The sequence below is a fragment of the Pieris napi genome, chromosome 5 (genome assembly GCF_905475465.1).
Source record: "Pieris napi chromosome 5, ilPieNapi1.2, whole genome shotgun sequence".
Lineage (NCBI taxonomy): Eukaryota > Metazoa > Arthropoda > Insecta > Lepidoptera > Pieridae > Pieris > Pieris napi.
The window spans coordinates 4,922,619-4,944,087 of NC_062238.1; the positions used below are offsets into that span (position 1 = coordinate 4,922,619).

At 32.3% G+C, this 21,469-nt stretch overlaps 4 protein-coding genes across 6 annotated transcripts; 2 read left to right on the plus strand and 2 right to left on the minus strand.

The window, feature by feature from the left end:
• Positions 1-11: 11 nt before the first annotated feature.
• Positions 12-2,443, minus strand: LOC125049365 (enoyl-CoA delta isomerase 3, peroxisomal). The gene is made up of 3 exons (XM_047648588.1): positions 1,806-2,443; positions 952-1,041; positions 12-428 (listed from the first exon to the last, which is right to left on the minus strand). Exons 1-3 carry the CDS (start codon positions 2,166-2,168, stop codon positions 174-176), a joined length of 708 nt encoding a protein of 235 aa, XP_047504544.1. The 5' UTR covers positions 2,169-2,443; the 3' UTR covers positions 12-173.
• Positions 2,444-2,836: 393 nt separating this feature from the next.
• LOC125049405 (glycerol-3-phosphate phosphatase) lies at positions 2,837-4,759 on the plus strand. 2 transcript variants are annotated; one of them, XM_047648662.1, is made up of 6 exons: positions 2,837-2,975; positions 3,101-3,255; positions 3,344-3,504; positions 3,575-3,712; positions 3,924-4,267; positions 4,398-4,759. In XM_047648662.1, the coding sequence occupies exons 2-6, from the start codon at positions 3,159-3,161 to the stop codon at positions 4,564-4,566; spliced, it is 909 nt and encodes a 302-aa protein (XP_047504618.1). In that variant the 5' UTR covers positions 2,837-2,975; positions 3,101-3,158; the 3' UTR covers positions 4,567-4,759. The 2 variants fall into 2 exon arrangements, with proteins under 2 accessions (XP_047504618.1, XP_047504617.1); XM_047648661.1 differs by lacking the exon at positions 2,837-2,975 and having other exon boundaries at positions 2,995-3,255.
• Positions 4,760-5,391: 632 nt separating this feature from the next.
• On the plus strand, positions 5,392-13,748 carry LOC125049406 (tubulin polymerization-promoting protein homolog). 2 transcript variants are annotated; one of them, XM_047648664.1, is made up of 4 exons: positions 5,392-5,519; positions 10,333-10,477; positions 11,684-11,965; positions 12,699-13,748. In XM_047648664.1, exons 2-4 carry the CDS (start codon positions 10,340-10,342, stop codon positions 12,888-12,890), a joined length of 612 nt encoding a protein of 203 aa, XP_047504620.1. In that variant the 5' UTR covers positions 5,392-5,519; positions 10,333-10,339; the 3' UTR covers positions 12,891-13,748. The 2 variants fall into 2 exon arrangements, with proteins under 2 accessions (XP_047504620.1, XP_047504619.1); XM_047648663.1 differs by lacking the exon at positions 5,392-5,519 and adding an exon at positions 6,306-6,346.
• A 924-nt stretch (positions 13,749-14,672) lies between these two features.
• On the minus strand, positions 14,673-21,376 carry LOC125049331 (type 1 phosphatidylinositol 4,5-bisphosphate 4-phosphatase). Its single transcript, XM_047648493.1, has 4 exons — positions 21,208-21,376; positions 20,847-21,016; positions 20,034-20,243; positions 14,673-17,655 (listed from the first exon to the last, which is right to left on the minus strand). The coding sequence occupies exons 1-4, from the start codon at positions 21,248-21,250 to the stop codon at positions 17,371-17,373; spliced, it is 708 nt and encodes a 235-aa protein (XP_047504449.1). The 5' UTR covers positions 21,251-21,376; the 3' UTR covers positions 14,673-17,370.
• Between the last annotated feature and the right edge of the window lie 93 nt (positions 21,377-21,469).

A 21,469-nucleotide genomic window follows, 5' to 3' on the forward strand; every position in this document is an offset into this window, starting at 1 on the left:
ATAGATTCTCATTTGTTTACCACGTGAAAAATATAATTGTCAGCACATATGAATTATAGGTACGTATTAAAAAAAACTTTGTATTAGATTAAAAACATTTCTTTAAAATATATAATTTATTGAGGGTATTAAAAGTAATATAAATGTCTATAACAGCAAAATACTTTAACAATTTACAATTTACTTTGCACTAGACGTTTAACTTCCTGCATTTCAATTTCGTTGGTTTCAAGATATTGTTGTAGTAATGGTCGTCGAACTAATTTCTTGGTAGTAAGGAGCGAATCCAGAGGTAAGTTTAATATATTTTCAATATTTTCCCAGGCTTTAGTTTCAAGTTCTTCTAGTTTGTAGACCTCGGTCACTAAACCGCACTTCAAAGCTTCTTGAGCTGGCATTTTGTAGTTTAACATCAACATTTTTGTGGCCTACAAACATTTACGAGTTCAATACATAAAAATTAATTGAAATAAATTAAACCATCTTCAAATACCTGTCAAATTGTCAAAAACGTAAATGGAGTACCTAATGTCTTTACCTCTTTACTTGAACTGTTCCCAGAATTGTATATAAGAAAAATACCTGCTTTGAATAATAAGGAAGGCCTAAAACGATCATTCGTCTACATCTATACTATAAGTCAAAGTGATAACCTCATAATTAACAGTCATTGAGGTCGGTTTTATGGCCTAACGCCGTTTTTTTTTTAAGAATAAGATGTGTTATTATGCGCCATATGTGCCGAGATCGATGTCTAACAGTTCAGGTATTAGCGCAGAAAGTAAAGTGATTTTTATAGAATTGGGATGAAACAGGATCAACAGACTCATCTGACGCTAAGTGTGATACTGAATATTGTTGTTAACTCTTAAATCGCATATGCGATTTTGGTTAACGACTAATCAACATAGAAACATATCTATATATATAGCAGTAAATAAGGTATTTTACCAATCGGTCTCCCATCAATCGAGGAAAATTTATTGTTGAACATGCTTCAGCCACAAGACCCAGTTTGGTAAACGGTGTGTAAAAATAGGCCTGCAAAAACAACGATTGTAATCAAAATACCTTTGACCTTGTATTTCCTTGTGTTCGGATCTAACATAAAAACGTCTCTATTTACATCCTTTCTGGACTTATCAAAAGCTTGTAAAATGCACAGAGACTAAAACTTTTGCTTAATGCAAACAAAACAACTGTTGTTCCGAAGTAAATGTTTGATTATTGGAACTTTAACCAGGATAATTGTGTAATATGACGAAATGTCGAATCCGAGATATATGGTTGGGGCCGTGGCGTAAGACAGGGTAGGTTATATCTCCTCGTATCTTCAACTTCTGTATTAACGACTGACACAGTATTTGGGTAGCTGAGTTGCAGTGGATTTGTCGAGGCTCGAGAGAGAGAAATGAGAGCGTTGGGCGTAAGCGGTAATATGCTTGTGCAAGTTAGCACTTAGCTCACCAGCGTGAACGTCACTCTGTTCAAGGAGTTTTGCCAATCTTTTTATTATTATTATATGGAGTTTACAATGTACCTGTCAACAAATCGAAATAAATTGTCAAGATCTCGACAAGATGTTCACCTTCAACATTCATTATCGTCTCTTGTCTTGTTTTAATTACCTTATCTAGTTGTCGTGGAAAATTTAATCTTTTTTTTACAGATATAGAGATAGCTATAGTGTCAAATAGAGTTTCATATTCAAGGCGCGCTAAATTATTTAGACGAAAAATCATTGCATCGTGAAAAATTTTATATTGATTTATATCAACGGTAGCCTGAATACAATTAAAATTCACCTTTTCAGATGCGTAAACGAAGTCACAAAACGGTAAAGTTGTTGCTGCAATTCCAACGGCTGGACCATTTACAACAGCAACCAATAATTTTGGAAACAATATTATCGCCTTTATAAAATTTGTAACTGATTCAAAAAGTAATTCTTGATCTATGTCTAAATTGTTTCCAAGTTCATTACCACTGCAGTAAAAATCTCCTGTGCCGCTTAGAACCACCATTGAAATACTTTTATCGGCAGCGGCACTATCTAATTCCTTTTTCACTTTCATATACATATAATAATCGATTGCGTTTTTCTTCTTCGGTTTATTAAATTTAATAACTTTAATATCGTTTTTAATAGTAACAATTAAAGTACCCATTTTAATGTTTACACACAAATATATTCGTCTTTGAATATAATAAATCACAAATTAGAATAACTGGTTCGTCGGTTTATCCTTTAACATGTCACAATAAACATAATGAATTATTAACGTTTTGTCGCTACAGTTATCTTTTAACACGCATGTGTTGGCATTTGACAAGATTCGTATGAGTCTCGCGTAGGAGATAACAGAAACGGAATTACTCATTGTAGATAATTATAAGTTGTTTTCCAGGCACACCAATGACCAACATAGTATCTTGTCATACTCAACAATCAACATAGACATAGAACTAGATATCCACTTTTACTATGCATAGTAGTCAGCTTTAGTTATTGTCTCTTTAAATTTTAAAAGAACATTTCATGAAAATGTTAAATGACAAACATAGCTGTATTTGTATAGACTATGGAGAACTTAGAGAACTTTATAACTTGTGCGCAATCTACTATACAGTGTATAAATTATTTATTACCATTTCTAAGTTATATTATATTTTAAAGATTTTATTTAAATACTAGTCGTTATTTAACGCATAAATACGCCGCTTCATAATATTTTCTACGTGTTGGTCGTGTTCATAACCTTTCTGTGGAATAGTAATTGACAATTAGTATATATGATATCTGTAGCTCAAATTATCTTTTATCGTAAGTTTACCCTTTAATACATCTGTGGCGGAAAAACGAATGAGATGATGGTTCAAGGGTCATCTAATTCATATTTCATAGTATTACAAAAATATTAATAACCTGCTATCATATTAATATATATATATAAATATTTATTATTAAAATTACGGTAGGAGACGATTTTAATTAAAAGTTGCGCTTTATAAGTTTCGCTTAAGAATTTATTATTATGATATGCATGTTGAGTCAGCTTACACGATCTTATTTTTATCGTTATCCTACTTATGTTACTAGAAGGTTATACTGTGGGAATAAGCGTAGAGAAGACGTTGAGCGAACTAGCACAAATAAAATGTTTAAATCAGCGGTGCACAATCTTGAAGAATCATCGAAGGAACAAATACAAGAGTTCTTAAATTCTTTTGATACAGTCTTGTCAGATTGTGACGGTAAATTAAACACATTTTTAATTGAATAACATTTGTATTTTAATACTAAGATTGAATATTTTTACACTTGGTACCACTTTTATTACAGGAGTACTATGGATTAATAATAATGCTATACCTGGATCAGCTGATGTTATTAATTATTTCAGAAAATTGGGAAAAAGAGTATTCTATGTTACCAATAATTCAACAAAAGTACGAGCAGATTTTGCTTTTAAAGCGCAAGAATTAGGCTTCATTGCTGAACCGGTAGGTAGTTTTTGAATTTTTTCTGATACTTTTCAATAATCTAATCATCTTATTAATTAACTTTTTTCAGGAAGAAATTTTATCAACAGCTTATTTAGTGGCTCATTATTTGAAGGGTATTGGATTTAAGAAAAAAGTGTATCTAATTGGTTCCAATGGTGTTGGTGATGAATTGAAAGCCGTGGGCATTAGACATATAGGAATTGGGGTACGAACATTGTTATAATATTACTGAAAAACTGTATCTGCAAAAGTTGTTTCCTGCCAGCAGATAGTTTATCAGCTTCTAATCCTGTTCCAAGTGTCCGCTTTTGTAGAGGCCACAAGTTTAGTTTTATTTGTATCCATGTTTATTTTGTGTTCCATGGAAGTGCAGCATTATATTATGTTATTTTTTTAAAGAAGTATCTTATTTTCAGCCAGACCAAGTGAAGGCAGATTTCAAGTCTATGACGCAGTCAGACTTAGATCCAGAGGTTGGTGCAGTAGTGGTAGGATTTGATGAGCATGTGAGCTATCCTAAATTTATGAAGGCTGCATCATATCTAGCTAATGATGAATGCCTATTCGTAGCAACAAATACTGATGAACGGTTTCCTAAATCATCTACTATAATTGTTCCTGGCACTGGCACTTTAGTAAGAGCAGTTGAAACATGCTCGGAAAGAAAAGCTCTGGTTTTAGGCAAACCAAATGACTATGTAAGAAAGTTCCTGGAGTCATTTGGGCTTGATCCAGCAAGGACTTTGATGATTGGTGATAGGTGTGTACAGTTTAATTTGTTTCTATTAGCCAAGGAAATATGTTTTTACTATTCCACTGTCATTTTAATACACAAGCAGTAGAAAATGTAGTATTTTGAAATAATAATGTTGCCATTAATTGATTTACAGGTGTAATACAGATATTGAATTTGGTGTTCGCTGTGGTTTCCAGACACTTCTAGTTTTGACTGGTGTCACTTCTACGAAAGACTTAGTAAAGATTCGAAGTGAGCAAAAAGAGCCTCTCCCTGACGTAGTTTTGCCCAAGCTGGGGAATTTGCTTAATTTAGTATCATAAAAGTGACTTTAGCACTATTAGGTCAATTGTACAAATATTTATTTTATAGTTTAGCTAAATGCAAAACACATAGTGGAAAATATAGTGTTAGACTAGGAATACAAGCTTTGAAGCAGTGTTTTATATTATTTTTATATAATAGTTTTATCTTTTCTTTGTTGAAAGTTTAAAAAATATATAGTATATAAAATTAGTCTTTTTCTCGAGTCAGGAATTTCGCGTCAATCATCTTTTCTGGCTTTGATAACTTCTCTATTTGTAAATTTGTACAAAAAAAATAAAAAACAACGTATTTTTTATGTTATAAAGGTTTTTTAATAAATGTGGATTGTTTAAAAAAGTATCATTACTTCAATGACGGAAGTTGTCTTGATTAAAAATAAGATTTTTTTGTAATATAATTAAACTTGGTTAGGTTCTAAAATTGAACATTCTTGTTGTTTCACACAGAAACTAAATATTTTCCTGTAGTGTTCAAGAGGAAATGCTGATTTGGAAATTCAATACACATAGGTATTCTGATCCTGTCAAATATTTTAAGCAAAGCTTTTGTCTAAAGTAAGTATTTAATGGAAAATTTTATGTAGGGGCTTCAAACAATCATATTAGTAATGGTTTAAGTATGAATGATAGTAAAAAAAAATTAAGAGACAAGTGTGAAGGTATACTCTTAAAATTACTATCGTACTAAATGAAGAAGTTACATAATTTATTACTTAGGGAGTTTATTCGGACAATGATTCCGCAAATGGGCCTGAAGGGTGTGTCACAATGATGGCTACTCGAGGCGAGGGTCGGGAACTGGGAAGACGGAAATTGAGGCGTCATCGCGCATGCCTAGTCTGCTTCGCGCTCAATGGCTTGTCAACAAAACAGTTTCGGCTGTGCCGTGAATAGACAACGCCGTGTGCAACAGTGTTTGCGCGTGTAATCTCTCATCTTTAACATAAAATGTGAGTTCAATAACTACGTTATACGTACGTGTTTTTGTATGATGTAATATTGAAAAAAATTAGTTACTTATTATTGACACAGGTATATCCTTTAAAATCGAGTTTGTTTTTAATGAGCTCACATAGAAAATTTTGCAAAGAATCCCATTACATAGTAACGCAAATCCTGGTTCAAAGGTCTAGCATAGGTAGAATCAAGGGGTGTCCCATATGAAGCGTTTGTGTTTTTAATACGAATAAACTTTGATTCAATACAATTTTATAACAGTAATAAAATATATTCGAAGGATAACAGAATTTGTTCATGTTTCACATCGGTCGTCCCGCCCTAACCACTTGAAAACGCATCATGCTCTAACATAATTACTAATTAAATTAGGAATCCTACAAAAAATATTAAAAATTTCTTTGTTTACACATAGGAAATTGAATTAGACCGATTAATAAAATTTCCGATAAGAACTTGATAAGTGATAACTAATACTAACAATAAGACATGCAATTTCGATAAGATAAACTTGACTGCAATGTCATTTAAAAAAAATAACGCACGTAAATTAAAGGTAAATATCTTATGTTCAAGGTAAGATAATGTTGACAGTAGGTAATAAGTTCTGTTACGTCGCGTATCTACGAATTAGCGTATGCACCTCATTAGAAACACTGTGAATAGGTAAAGCTATGAAGGTCGTGTAAAATGCTTATGCATAACACTCTGGGTATATTTATATAAGAATTACTAGGAAGAGGATTTCATCTACGTATAGGCTCTCTTTCTACTTCTCATAGCTAAAAATTACGATGACGATACGGGCGCTTATTCTCATGTAGGTCGAAGTCTCTTATTTATCTTCGTATCAAATATGACTTCTATGCCCTCTATATTCATTTTAATTGTAAACAATTCAATTGCCTGTAAAAAGAATCAATATTTACGCTATTAAGTTTTGAAAAAACTTGTATTAATTAGAACTTATAATGAATTATTTAGGAAATATAACAATTTGTTGGAATTTTAGGTGTATTGTATTACTCGTTAAGTACCTATAGGTATGTGACAGTTTATTGTAACCATTATATTAATTTTTTTTTCTACTATGATTTTAGACACCTAACCTCTTGAATGAAGCGATTCTAAAACACCTATAGATAGCTATTACATATACACGTCGAATCACATTCCTCCTTCAGTTTTTTTAAAGACGGATAAAAAGCACCTAGTTGTAAATAATCATAACGTCATCGACCTTTTCCATTGAATGAGAGTGAAATCTTTAGTACGCAGTTATTAGATTTCTTGCTACACTTTTCACCATCATCGCGAACATTTAATTAGACGGCGATGTGTTATCAATAGGAAGTGTGATAGCGTATGTTTTTTCATCAAAAAGATATTAACCTACTGAACGTAAATAACCTTGAAATGTATCTATAGGTATGCTCGAACCCAATAAAAAAAGCACACCTCACTTTTAGGATTCTTAACGACTTGCCTATGTTTGAAAATTTTATACTTTCGCCTATGCAAATAGATCTTTATGGAAGTTACCTTATTTTAAAAAGGACAAAACTTAAAAATTTTGATACCCCGAAAAACATGATGAGTCACAGACATAATTTAATATGGAAAACATGTACAATCTATGAGCTGACGTCATCCCCTCTATAAAGGAGGACATACGTGTTCAAACATAACTTAATATCTCATATACTTATAAACGTGATGTTATTTATCAAATAATAAAATAAATTTGCCAAAATAAAAAAAACCTTAAAATTCTGGAAATATGCTAAAAAGTCTAGTACGTAAATATATTTTTGACTTGGCTGTAATCTTCCTTTCCACAATGTTTGTTAGAATACGTGATGCCTAAGTGTAATAAAAAAGCGATTTAAAACATTACTATACTTTTTAGCGATAATATAAAACTGACTGTCCGGTGTCAACAAATACATAAGATCTTCATTGTGTACTTACTATATTATATCTAGGTAGAGCAAAACATGTAACTACGATGGCCTGATTTCAATGTCTGTCTCGTAAAATAGGTCGCTGCTGTTTCAGGTTGTTCTTATTAACCGTAAAAATAGCCTATCGTAGCTTTTACTATACCTAACGATGACCCTCTATTTAAGTTGTAGTTCCGGCTTTTCTCTATCCGGATTTTATATAATATCAATCGTGTAATCTTAATATTAATGTGAATTATAATAAATTTGAAGATATTTTCTTTGGTTCTACTGGAGTATTTAACATAACATTATATATAATGTAATAATTAATTAGGTATATATTCTACTAGAATATACAACAACTGAACATAATAATCATCAAAATTTGAAATAAAATGTGACAATGTGATACAAAAAAAAAACAATACTACTTTAGCAAAGACCAACAAAACATAAAATTTTAAAAGCCACAGTTTGATTCGAAAGTAGTACCTACCTAGTGTTTTATCAAACTTGGACACCATGAAGGTAAATTAACGTCATCGCTTAGATAAGGTTTATTAAGGTATCCTTGAATATTCTAATTACGTACATATATGGATAAAATATATTTTTTGTAGATTAAAGAAGTACCTTGGCGCACATAGAAAAGATTTAATTATAACCATACATACAAAATAAACACTAATAATCGTTTATTTAACAATTATCTCCCACGCACAATTTACATTTGCCAGATTAATATAAATAAGCTTTGGGTGATTCCACACCCAAATGTGGGTAGCCAGGAATTGAATGATAACTGTTAGAACTTCTAGTGTATGGATGATAATATATTCAAGGCTGAACCTATTAAAAAAGTAAATCTGATGTCATTTCCTTATTTATATTGGTTAAACATAATATCCTCTACAATCTTAAATCTATATGAAAAACGTTTTGTTATTGTGCAAAAAAACTGACAATATACTAGTTCCTAGTGATATATTGATTTACACCTTATTGCACATAATAAAATTTAAAATACGAAACTGATACAACACATCTGCCGGCGGTCTCTTCCAGGCAACAAACCTTTATATACATATATGTATATATATCGATGGTTCGTTTCCGTTATATAAATCAGGAAAACAATAGACAATGCGTTGTTTACCACTGGGATAATTATATATAATAGGTATAATATAAATTATGTACAACAAAAAAAATAAAATAAATAAAAGTTACTTATAATCCCATCAAAACAAACTTCTAATTTCAAAATAGAGAATATATTTTCAAATATAGATAAATTCTACCTATGACCTATGGCGGGCAAGGTCGATGATGTAATTGCTTCGTTTAGCGCTAAAACACGACGTCACTATATTACCTCATTGCAATTAAGTTTTTTAAAGGATTTGTATTTAGGTTATTTATGATGAGCATACCTAACTAAAGAATCGTTAATAGGATAAGAAATCTTGATACACCATAAATAGGCCACCTTTTATTGATCCAGTGATTTCTTTGTAAAGTCATGTTGTATCGGTTTAAAAATCCTGTTTTTTTAGTCACATACTCCCAATGGAGCATAGGAAAGCATCTATGTTTTGTTTCAACGATCACCTAAATCGTTAAACATAAATATACAATTATCATATTGCCAGAATCCAGGACCAGGTTTAACAGATTGCACGAAACAAGTATCAAGCACTGAAAAATAATAATTATCTTCCAGACTGATATTCTTAACAGTATGAAGGATTTTGTGTTGTATGTACTTACTTTAAAATAAAAATGAATAATATCTCATTATGTTTCGCGGTTAGAACATTCATTGTTATACCAAAAGGTCAGTTTGTAATTACATACATTGTCATTCCTCATATTTATTTTTTATATTATATTAGTACGAATAGGTAACGTTTAATAAGTAGATATTGCTTGTGTTACGATTTATTTAATGACTCTAGGCATTGTTTTAATAGTATTAGAGTTTAATGTCGAGATTTTAAAAAAAATTTAAAAGGGATCCGAGTTCAATTTTCATCAATACAATTTCCTGATTACGTTTAAGCCATCCAAACACGTACAAATATAATCTATACATACATATATAATATATGTTACATCGATTTGATAAGTTTCTTTTCGTCTTTTATTTTCGCGAGTAAGACGCATTTGAAAAAAACGCACCTAATATTTAACGAGATTAATGGTACCAATCAGTCAACTCTTTCGTGTCAAGCTCGCTAAATTTCAGGAAATAGAATAAATTCAAAAAATTCAAAAATCATTTATTCACGTAGGTAACACAATGTACACTTGTGATTCGTCATTAAAGAAATACATATTAATGCTTCTAATTTTACATTTACTGCCAGTTCTCAAATCAATAAAATTAGAAGTCAAAATAAATTTAAAATTGTACCTACTAATTAAACGTGGTTATTTGGTAAAGAATCGTCATAACAATTTGATAAATAAATATTTTATACATAATAAAATAATACTCATGATTAAAAATCAATAGCTTTTGGTATACGAAGCCTTCTGTGCCTTAAAAATTGTATTTTTCCGGAACTAGAATCAATCTTCAAGCGATGCTCCATAGCTTAGTCCGCAACGCACAATACGAATTAAAGAATTCTAGATTTTATATATATAGACAATAAGAAAAGATTAATTTCCATTAACGAAAAATAAACACTGAAAGAGACACAGAAACGTGTCCACTCTAAATATGCCTAAAACCTAAGGTTACGAGACTAAACTCAAGTAAAATGGTAGGATAAAATTAAGCTTTTAATTTTCTCAAGCGATATCTGTGAGCTAAACCAATCAGAAAAATCATTTTTGAAAAAAAAAATTTCAGTGACAAAATGTCTGCGGAACCAGCACAAGAGGCCGTGGAGCAAGTATCCCAGGGGGTGAAGGACGTCAAGTTGGAGAATGGGTCAGCGCCAGGGGCAGCCAATGGAACACCAACAAAGACTGATGACAATGCTATACCTTTTAAGGTAGTTTGAATTGTTATGTCCAGACTATTACTTAATGTTTTAAAATAGTTTTGACTTTTGTTTGTGTAACCTTCGTCTTTAATATATAAGTCCTTGGTTTTCAATTTTAATAATGAATCGCGTTTACACTTCATTTTGCACTGCTAGGTATAATAATAAGCTATTCATAAAATGCCGCAAAAACGATGTCTCATAATTTCACAAGTTCTACGCAGTATCTCCATTGATGAAATAGGTATAGTTTGTTAAGAGAACATTTTCTGAAGATGGTTACCTTAAGCTCGGGTTAATATCTATATGTATCTATATAATAATAGCTAGATTTCTATAAAATACATTTGACTTATGTTTATAGTTTCGTTTTGACTAGTATCAGTTTCACAGAAACAGATAATTTTTAATGACTACCAACATTAAAAAAATATCTGAGAAAATTTTATGTGGTTAATCGAATTCGTTTTAAGTGAATGCAATATTTTATATTAATTACAGCCGATATTCTCACGTCACGACAGCGTTGCTATAAGACAAAATATATTTTTCAACCGAAATACCGTTGTCGTGCAAAGAACTTCATCATCGCTCTGCATAAACACCTATCAGATAAAGCAACATGCAACAAGGTCGGAGAAGTGAACTCGGGTCGTAAGTCGTAACATGCAAATTCATTGCTCGCGGAAAATGGATGACTTCATTGCTACAAAAAGAAACATTAGAAAGCTGAACTATTTTAAGCTATTGTTTTACCTTCAATTTCCTATTGGAGGAAATGGGTCTCAGTTTTAAATGCGAATACTTTGTATAGTTTGTTAATTACAATCAAAACATCAAAATCAAAATATTCATGAAACAATAATTCTTTTAAATTTACTCCAGTTCTTTACTGTTACGTAGTTCTTATTAAAACAAGCCGTGGGAGAAGAATTAAAAATAAACACTCCGTCACACTTTTAAATCCCCAAAGATGTTTATAAACTGTTTGTAAGCACCTGCAACAAATTAATTATTGTAATACAATAAAAAATAATGCATAGATCTAAAACTAAACCTTTCTCCTTTGCAAAATGTAATAGAAGCTTTCTATGGGAACATCACGAAAATAAAAATATCAAGGCAGTAAATAATGAATACATAGCCGTATAAACCTTCACCGAAGTACGTTTATATTGTTAGGATATCCATAATAATTTTACCATATCATTTCAGGATATCTTCAAAATGTTCTCCAAATTCGGCGACTCAAAATCCGACGGAAAGCAAATAACACTGTCACAGAGTGATAAATGGATGAAACAGGCTAAAGTAATCGACGGAAAGAAAATTACAACAACTGACACAGCGATATATTTCAAAAAACTTAAATCTGTTAAAGTCGGCATTGAAGACTACCAGAAATTCCTTGATGACCTCGCGAAGAATAAAAAGGTTGATATTGAGGAAATAAAAAAGAAACTCACCACATGTGGCCAGCCCGGTATATCAACCCATGTAAGTATAATTTCTTTATAACTATAGCGGACCCGACAGACGTTGTCCTGGATGATATTTCAAGCGATTAGTATATTAAGGCCTGTATTCACTTTGATTAGTGATTAGGAGAAAACAAGTGTGGACAGCGACTGATTAGTTGTCTGCGTAGTAAAGTGATTAGAAGCGTGTTCTATTTTTTTGCGAGTGAACTGCGAGTAGTGACGTCGCGTGCGCCCTCCCTTCTTTCACCCGCAGCGTCTCTGCCAAAACACGTCTGGACAAGCAGCAGTAGTCAACCTGAGAGCAAAGTAATATTCCGTCTTATCTTCAGCAGCCAATTCCTTAGAGCTCGTTCCCACTATGTCGTCTGTCGGGAGGATTACCCGCGACTTTGGCTTTATTGGATTATACTAAGCTTAGATATTCTGACTACTAGTTAAAAAAATCTTGTAGTAATATTTTTGTATTTCTTGATTCAACTTACAGAGCCAATCTACGGACGTTTTTATTTGATATACTTTTAATTTACAAAAAAAAAAATACAATTTATTATTATATTTGCAATGTGCATTTATGTAGGTACTTATATAAATGCACATTGAATTGATGATTGAATATGAAGTTCTATTTCCTCGACTTTTTAATAATGAATCGAACATATGTCAAGGCGATGTACTATATATAACACCATCGACATGTATTTACATTTTACTTACTCTATCCAAATTAACTGCTCAAAATTATATTTCAGTTACCAAAATCACCAGCCGCAGCCGCTGCTGTGGATAGGTTGACGGACACAACAAAGTACACTGGTTCCCACAAGCAACGATTTGACGACACCGGCAAGGGTAAAGGCATCGCTGGGCGTAAGGATCTTGTAGATGGTTCGGGTTACGTAACGGGATACCAACACAAGGACACGTACGGCAAGGGCCATTAGCTGCCCAGAACTCTCTAATCTATTAGTGCTGATTGTTTATACTGGCCTATAAAGCAAATTAAATGTATCAATGTCCCACGGTGGAGTTCTGGGATAGTTTACCTACCGTAATAAAAATCATAACGATAACTTAAGCCTACAGTGCAATTGAAATGGAAGCTATCCTTCATTTCAGAAACAAAACAATACCTTACGAACAGTAAGCACTAATTCATTTTATGTAAGAAATAAGTTTGTAATGTAAGGAAATAATTTTTCAAGTTTGCACAATACTTATAGGTACGTATAATATTTCGATGTGTTTTCGAAACGATTTTAGCTTATACGAGTACACAAGATATTAGTACATAATGGATTACGTTCTTCCATTAAGTACAAGGTACCTGTAGAATATTTAATTTATAGTAGTAATATCATTCCCGAATTTTACATTGATTAATTTAAAAACTTTTCTCGCTCATAAAAACTAAATCAGTACTCTAAGTTTCTGTTTTTACTCAAGCACTAATCTCTCATTCTTTTTATTGTAATATCATGTACACGTTTATATTATACAGTGAAACCTATTACAGCGGGACCTGGGTACGTGAGAAACCTTTATTATTCAGGAATTATATTAAGCCCAGGCGCTTTTTCATCGAATTAACTCTGTTTATAGTTGTTTACCTCTATAATTCTTAATTTCTTAAGATCTCTTTTAACGTCAACAGTTTGGCAAAAAACTTACGAGTGCTTTAGTAAAACACTGTAATTTTACTGGTTTAGATTTAAGAATAAGTTGGTTGAATTCCAGATAATATCTTTATTAATGTCCTTGGAGATCTAGTCGATAGAGTTCTATAATCTATTACCCTTCCATTTTAATAAAATTTGTCTATTGTATATTTTTCTATATTAAAAATGTATAACGTCATTAAAGTAAAATTTTTCGATATTAGCACTAAAATGTACAAAATAAAATTTGTGTGAAAATTATTTGTTTTCATTTGTTAATAGACCCGAGAGCACTTACGCTGGCCATAGACGGACCACCAAGTCAAGTATTAATTAATATTTATATGATAAAAATACGTAAGAGGTACCGAATATACAAGAATCTTCTAGACGAAATAGAGTATCACGTTATTAGAAAACGTTGTTACAAATTTTACGATGATTCCCATACTAAATAGAAGCGAAATATTGAGGCAAATATTCCTAATAATCCTCAATGTATTTAGAGTTTCATAAAAACAATAAAGGTGGTAATTCGCCGCTTCCCTCTTCAGTCTTCATATTGCTAATCTTTTTTCAAATCAATTTTCGTCTGTATATACTTGTGATGAATTACTTGTTGGTAGTTCCACTCTAGGTAATATTGGCAATGTTCATGGTCTAAATGTCCTTTAGCTTCAGTGAAGCTGAAATATCTAAGAAAATTTAAGGACTTGAAACTAATAAAGGAGCTGGGCCAGACACGATTCCTCCATTTTTTTATAGAACAGGGGGCAAACGGCAGGAGGCTTACCTGATGTTAAGTGATACCGCCGCCTATGGACACTCAATGCCTGTAGGCTCTTTGTTGGGTTTCTCACGATGTATTCCATCACTGTACGAGCGAGTGTTAAATGGGTACATAGAAAGAAAAATCCATTGGTGCACAGCCGTGATTCCAACTGGTGACTTCAGGGCAGTGAGGCGCACGCTCAAGCCAGTAGGCCAACACATATATAAAAACTTTATATTTTACATTTATAAAAAAATACCATTAATTTTAAGGAACATATAAATTAAACACTTATCATTTCAGAAGTTCATTTCATTTCAACCGTTTACGAAAAGATTACACACTAATAAACATTATTTATAGATCTTTGTAAATACTTGAAAGTTTATATTGACAGGTTATTTAGATACCAATTGTACTTAAGGCTAAATAGATACACAACTATAAATTTAAAAAAATACAATTAACTAAAGCGAACTTTACAATTTTAAAAATAACATCCAAGTAATTAAAATAATATAAAAATAAACTTAAAAATGACTAAATTTAGGATGAGTATAAAGAAATTCCGAACATAGTCTTCCATTTACCAGATAGTCAATTTTAATGATATACATATTCGTATGAATTTCATGCGTGTTTAGTTCAGTTTCGTATATATTACTCATGGCCACAAAAACAGTCTTTATAGAATATATTAATAGTATTGTATCGCGAAGCTAATTATTATGTATTTGTAACATTATTGAATACGCCCGTTTTGCTATATTTCAAATTCAATCATTGTTACAAACAAGATTTTGTAGAGAAACCACATTTTATAATTGTTCATTTTTAACAACTATGACTCCTAATTTCGATATAGAAATCGGAAGTTAATTTATAGCTTGTGGACTAAGCTTCAACCTACCAATAAGTGCTGAGCATATAATTGATGTATGAAAAATCATGAGCCGAAGTCGAAGCAAACTACACACACTATACATTTCAAACGTCTTTTTGGAACGGGCATCCATAGACTATTTGATTGATTGTCTATACCAAAACTGTTAAGATTATAAACATATAACATAAATTGGAGCATAGCTTAACGAAACTGTACCAACTAAATATTTTTTTCAAAAAAACAAATACCCTGTAGAAAACCAAATAAGACTCAAATGTCCAATTAACTAATGATGACTATTGCATTAAAAACAGACGATAACTAACGTCGCCATCTTTATCTGCGTTAATCGTTTAGGCGCAATGCGTGACAATTTTGTTTTTTTATACAATAAAAAATATAACACGCCGAATTGATAAACTCCAGCTAAAAATTACAGATAATGATAACACGCCATAGACAACAACCAAGTGGCTTGATCAAAGTTGGAACTACTTCTATGGGTTACGCACGTCAATCCAGCGTAGTTGGTGGTACTATTTATAGAATTCTAAAATTTAAAAAAAAGTATTTTTTCAATAATTTCACAGTGTTATTATTTTTAACACGCTAACAAACGAAATCTGCTTGGCGCATACACATTGCATGAAGATGATGCCTTTAATATTATAAAGTATAAAAAATATTAAAGTGAGTTATTGTTCTAATGCCATCAAGCCGGTATTGGTATTAAAATACTATAATAGCATGTTTTTATTGGCGTTTCTATTTATTCAATAACTAATACGCTGACTATAACGAATCTATCTGCGGGAAGTATTGACGACAATAGTGTGCAAGCGAGAACATGTTTAACGCCATTTTAGATTAGTTTAGTTATTTTTGGATAAATTGTCGAAAGCACCGTTCATTGGCAGCCTATATCTATAATCTCAGACACACAAAATAAGCCACAACAGCACATTATACAACTAGATTACATATATGAAAATTAAAAATAAGGGAAACTTGATGACTGCTGTAAAGTTAGCTAAATGAGTAATATAAAACAGTATATTTTAAAAAATCAAGAATATTTCACAGCAGTTATCAAATTTAGATATATGTGTTAGTTTTCTAAAATACATGTGTCAACCCTAATTTTATGTTAAACATAACATATGTATTTACTAATTTTATACCTACATGTATTCGATATAAATCTAGTCTAACGAAAATGATTCAAGCAACTTGTAGAATGAATTTTTATAATATTGCAATATTTTGTTTTACACTATAAATCTACACGATATAATCAGACCCATGTAGACAAACTTTGCTGTGGTGTTCTGAACCAAATTGTTGTTGATAATACGGATCTCAAAGGGAATTTAATTAGTTAAATTTTAATTATTTTTTAGGCGGTTTATCACTGATTAGGTTGAGTATACCTTTAGTACATAAACGTAATTGAATTAACAATGCACTCATTTTACATGCTTTGTAATTTATAATGCGACACCCAAAATTGTAAGTTACTTTAATGCCATTAAACAAAATCTGTTCTGGAAATTCCCTACTGTATGTTGGTGTTGTTATGTTTGGTCACTATTCAGTTTTTTACTGTCCTTTCGGTATTCCAAAGGCAACAATGTTAGAAACTGATGTAACAGTGCAACATTTATATAATAATAATTCACACGCCTACTTAATATATTCCGTAAATACTTTGTCAGCTTATTTGAAGCAAATCCGATAATGATTTTCCGCTTAAATAGCAGAAAAAGTCATATTATTATGAAGGCGGTTATATATATCAATGTATAAAATCTACCTCAATTTTAGATCGCTAATAGCTTATAAAATTACATTATTAAAAAAATCACACAACGGAATGCTTACCTACCTAAATGGCTACCAAAAACTCTGCAATAGTCATAGTATTTGCTAAAACTACATACATAGTTAATATCTAGTTTTGCGATATACATATTCCGTACCCCTTACGTGGTGCTATTAAGATATTCCAAAAGAACCTAAATCCTGATGAACAGCAAATAAATGTATATATAATGCAATATGGAATAAAATATTGGTAAAGTCTATCACAAGTGAAATTATCGTATCGTCTACATGGGTCCTTCAATGTGACTTACTTTCATAGCGAAATAATAGATGGCGCGACTTCCTAATAACAATGCAAGGACAAAAGCGCCCACGTAGGCCACATAAACACCGCCACCGTGGCTTTTAGCAGCTGACCAGGTACCAAAGGTGACTCCCAGGGCTATGGCCAGTACGATTAAGGCCAATACCGCGAAAATAGTTCCCCTCACTCGACGCATTTTAGCTCCAACTGATGACACCTTACGACAGTGCGGGCATCGTACCGGAGCATTCTTTAACAGCTGATACTGAAATAAAGTACGTGTTTGATTACGTGCAACGGTTTCATAGAATTGAAATTGTTAAATCTTGCTTTGGCAAAATAATACTATAGGTACCTAGGTAACACTGAAAATGTTTAGAAAATGAAAAATGGCTTAATGTAGAAAGTTGCCAATACTTTTATTGTTTTTCGAAGTAATCTCCATTCCTCTCTACACATCGTCACATTCGATGGAACCAGTGAGAATAGCAGTGGGCCCATTCTTTCTTAGGCCTCTCTTCTATGGCATTTTCTTACGCTTTCACCGCATCATTAGATTTCGTAAAGCGAATACCTCGAATTTGTCTATAGTTCCTGAGAATTAATGAAAGTCGCAGGGCGCCAGGTTAGGACTGTATGGTGGACTCATTATCTCGACACTTGCCATAGTCAAATATTCATCAGTCCGTTTTGCGGAGTGCGCTGAAGCATTGTCGTGGTGAAGGAGGGTCCTGCTTTGTAGGCGCTGCTGTCGATTTTTTTCCAAGACAACAGGCAAACAGAGATTGACATTCCAGGCTGCAGTAACTATCCTTCCATCTTCTAGCACAACTGTCGCGAAATGAGTTTTCCGACCAAAGAATGAGGCAATCACCTTTTTTCCTTGACTTCCTCCTTTCCTTACTTGGCCGATCCTCGAAAGGAAACACCCACTGAGCTGATTGTCTTTTGGTTTAATGTTCGTAGCAATAGATCCAGCTTTCATCACCTGTGGCGATGTCAAATACAGCATTTGAGTCACCGCCGTTGAACTTATCTAACATTTGGCGACACTAGTCCATGCGAAGTTGATTCTGGTCGTCGGTTAAAGTACGGGGTCCATATGGTACAAAGCTTCCTGACGCCTAAATGTTCGTGTAATATTTTTGAACTTGACTCATACCAATGCCTAGGCTTGTCCGTATCTGCTGATAGGTCACTCTTTTATCTTCCTCTATCATGCGTCGCACAGCACTGATGTTATCTTTAGTAGTCGCTGTTAAAGGACGTCCCTCACGCGGATCATTGAGATTGCTACGTCCACGCTTAACTCGTTAAACCAATTGTAAATACTAGCACTAAATGGGGCTTCATTAAGAAATGCTAATCGCACCCTATCATAGCTTTGTTGTAGAGTAAGCCCACAACGAAAGTCATAATAAATCATTGACCGAAAATTTACTTGTCTTAGGTTCATTTTCACGTTTAACAAGAGTTTTAGATTTGCCTCCAATTCACAAAGACAAATGACAAATTAATGCAATATACTACATCAGGTTACCAAAGAGTTCCAAAATTGAAATTCAAAAAAAGTTTTAATTAGTAATGTTTCTAACTTGCCAGTTCTAAACATTTTCAGTGTTACCCACGTATATACTAGAATATGACGTGGATTTCACAATAATTCTGAATAAAAATATTATATTTATTTGATTGCTTCGAAAAACAATAAAAGTATTGGTAACTTTCTACATTAAGCCGTTTTTCATTTTCTAAACATTTTCAGTGTTACCTAGGTATATGTCGGGCTATCTTCATAATTATAAGAGTGCGAGAGATATGACTAGTGGAGTCATTAAAGAAAAATATAAAGCTAAGCTTATTTAATCCTATCCTGATTATCATTAAAATACGTGGAACCAAATCTACTTATAAACACACGTTTTCCCTGACATCAACCCTGGCTGTATCGGGTTACTTTCTCGAGTTAATGCGATAATGTATTTGTACCTGATGTTAAATGCATCGTAAGATTTATGAGAAGATTTTTTCATTTAATTAAGGTGATGTGTACTAGGTTTAGGAATAAAGGGTAACTATTTTGAATTACATAATCTTTACATTAGGAGACCAGCCAGAAACTTCAAGCTTTTTTGGTAATCACCCGACCCAGGGTTAGTAAACTATGTTTAAAATTTATAATATGTAAAGAGTTGAACTAATGCAATGCAAACTTATTAGACATTTTCAATTCGTTATACTTGAATAAAAACTATCTTCAAGTGAAGCATGTATCTTTATGCATTAGGTAGTTGTGCTTCTTTTATAAGGAAGCCAATTAAGTTAAGATTATTAATATTAAATTACTTACGGTTTTATTTATATAAAATGCATTTATGTTTTTTTTAAATGTATTTAATTGAAATCGGTAAATTTCTTAAACATGTGCATACATGTAACAGAGAAGTTTGTGTTATTCTATAAACTTTTGTAGTTTTCATATAATATGTAATTTGGTTCAATCTTAGAAACCTATTTTTATCTTTAAAAACTACAAGTTTGGTGTGTCTCTATTTATAAAAGCAATGTTTAATGCAACTTGTTCAATTTCCTTGTGTACCAAATAAATTATATAACGAGTTATGGAGATAAGATTATACATACCAAAAATGTGTCCTGGCAATGAGCACAAATGACCCTACACATGCCAGGCAATGTGGGCACTGGTGGAGTGACAGGCGAAGGTGCCAGGTTTATAATCCTTTTACAGTCGGCGCGTGGGCATGCGATGCGCTGCGACGAGGACTTGCAAATGAGCAAGCAGTTGCAGGGACAACGTACATACTTTTTGCCTGGTGGAGCATTTCGAATTGGCTGGAAAAAATATATTCTGAGTAAGATAAATCCCACATTTAATAGAATTTGTCACATAGTTAATTGAATTTAGGCTGGAGTTTAACTTCTGCCAAAATATTTAACTGTTTGATATGGACTCTGTCCATATAAAAATAATTAGAGAATATATCAATGCATGTGGTTAGCAAAGTTGATAACAAAAATGAGAATATAGTGGCAATATTAATATCTTGAATATGTAGACAAGGATGTTTTGTTTAATTGTATCTTAACAATAATAATATTATCACAAATTGACACACATTGTAATCTAACATAAAGTCATCAGATAATCTAATTTGAATCATATTTTTTCTTGTGTTTTTATTACTTTTTCTCTTCTAAATCTACTCCTTTTTGCAATCATTTTAATTATAAACATAGGTTCTTTTAATACCCAACCATAATAGACGTAGGCTTTGTATTGCCTATAACATGTCAGTAAGTTGTGTGGTAAGTGTTGAATTACCTGTTCAATACTTTAGTACATTGTAACCTTCCTATGACTGTATTTTCTTTATTGCTGTATAAATACATCAAAAGCAGATCCTTCAATATGGATGGATAGTCATTTATACTTACTGTGGCTTCATTACATTCAGAGCATTTTACTACATGCTGTTCCCTCTTTCCTGATATATCAATCATCGCTTGACAAACCCGGCAAGTGACCATCGGCAGGCCAGCTTGCTGGTACGGCGGTGGTAGCTCATCAGGCCCGATTGGAGAGATAGTGCTGACATTCTCATCCTCTGTCAATACAAAAGTTATAGCGTGATACACATACGCAATATGTTACGTTGAAAACTGGTATTGGACAAGTTACATCGGTTACACAACAAACAGCCCCGGAGGCAAAAGCAGTACACCATACATGTATTGTTTAGCAACAAAATCAAAGATAAAATTAGTTGAATCATCAGCTGTGAAGACATTTTCTTACCATCTCTTAATAGAGGCTGATTTTCACTTTGTCCGTCACCCATATTAAAATCACTTGGGATTTTTCTATGAAAACACAAAGATTTTTTATTAATTACGACTTTTGAAGTAAATTAATCATACCAAGATAGTTATACCTATCCTAATTTCCATAAAGACAGTTTACTATTACTACTTAGTAAATGACGGCCGACATTTGACAGTATCGACACTCTCGACACTAGCCATTTTCGGTGTTAACTGGTGTCTGGTTGACAGCAGTT

Coding starts and splice junctions, on each gene's coding strand:
- LOC125049406 (XM_047648663.1), top strand. CDS start 6,321: ATGACGATACGGGCGCTTATTCTCAT. Junction 6,347..10,332: donor ATACGGGCGCTTATTCTCAT/GTAGGTCGAAGT, acceptor AAAAAATTTCAG/TGACAAAATGTCTGCGGAAC. Junction 10,478..11,683: donor ACAATGCTATACCTTTTAAG/GTAGTTTGAATT, acceptor ATATCATTTCAG/GATATCTTCAAAATGTTCTC.
- LOC125049405 (XM_047648661.1), top strand. CDS start 3,036: ATGATATGCATGTTGAGTCAGCTTACACGATCTTATTTTTATCGTTAT. Junction 3,256..3,343: donor AGTCTTGTCAGATTGTGACG/GTAAATTAAACA, acceptor CTTTTATTACAG/GAGTACTATGGATTAATAAT. Junction 3,505..3,574: donor TAGGCTTCATTGCTGAACCG/GTAGGTAGTTTT, acceptor AACTTTTTTCAG/GAAGAAATTTTATCAACAGC.
- LOC125049331 (XM_047648493.1), bottom strand. CDS start 21,250: ATGGGTGACGGACAAAGTGAAAATCAGCCTCTATTAAGAGATG. Junction 21,017..21,207: donor TCAGCCTCTATTAAGAGATG/GTAAGAAAATGT, acceptor TTGTATTGACAG/AGGATGAGAATGTCAGCACT. Junction 20,244..20,846: donor CTGAATGTAATGAAGCCACA/GTAAGTATAAAT, acceptor TATTTTTTCCAG/CCAATTCGAAATGCTCCACC.
- LOC125049365 (XM_047648588.1), bottom strand. CDS start 2,168: ATGGGTACTTTAATTGTTACTATTAAAAACGATATTAAAGTTATTAAA. Junction 1,042..1,805: donor TCGTTTACGCATCTGAAAAG/GTGAATTTTAAT, acceptor TTGTTTTTGCAG/GCCTATTTTTACACACCGTT. Junction 429..951: donor GATTGATGGGAGACCGATTG/GTAAAATACCTT, acceptor AAATGTTTGTAG/GCCACAAAAATGTTGATGTT.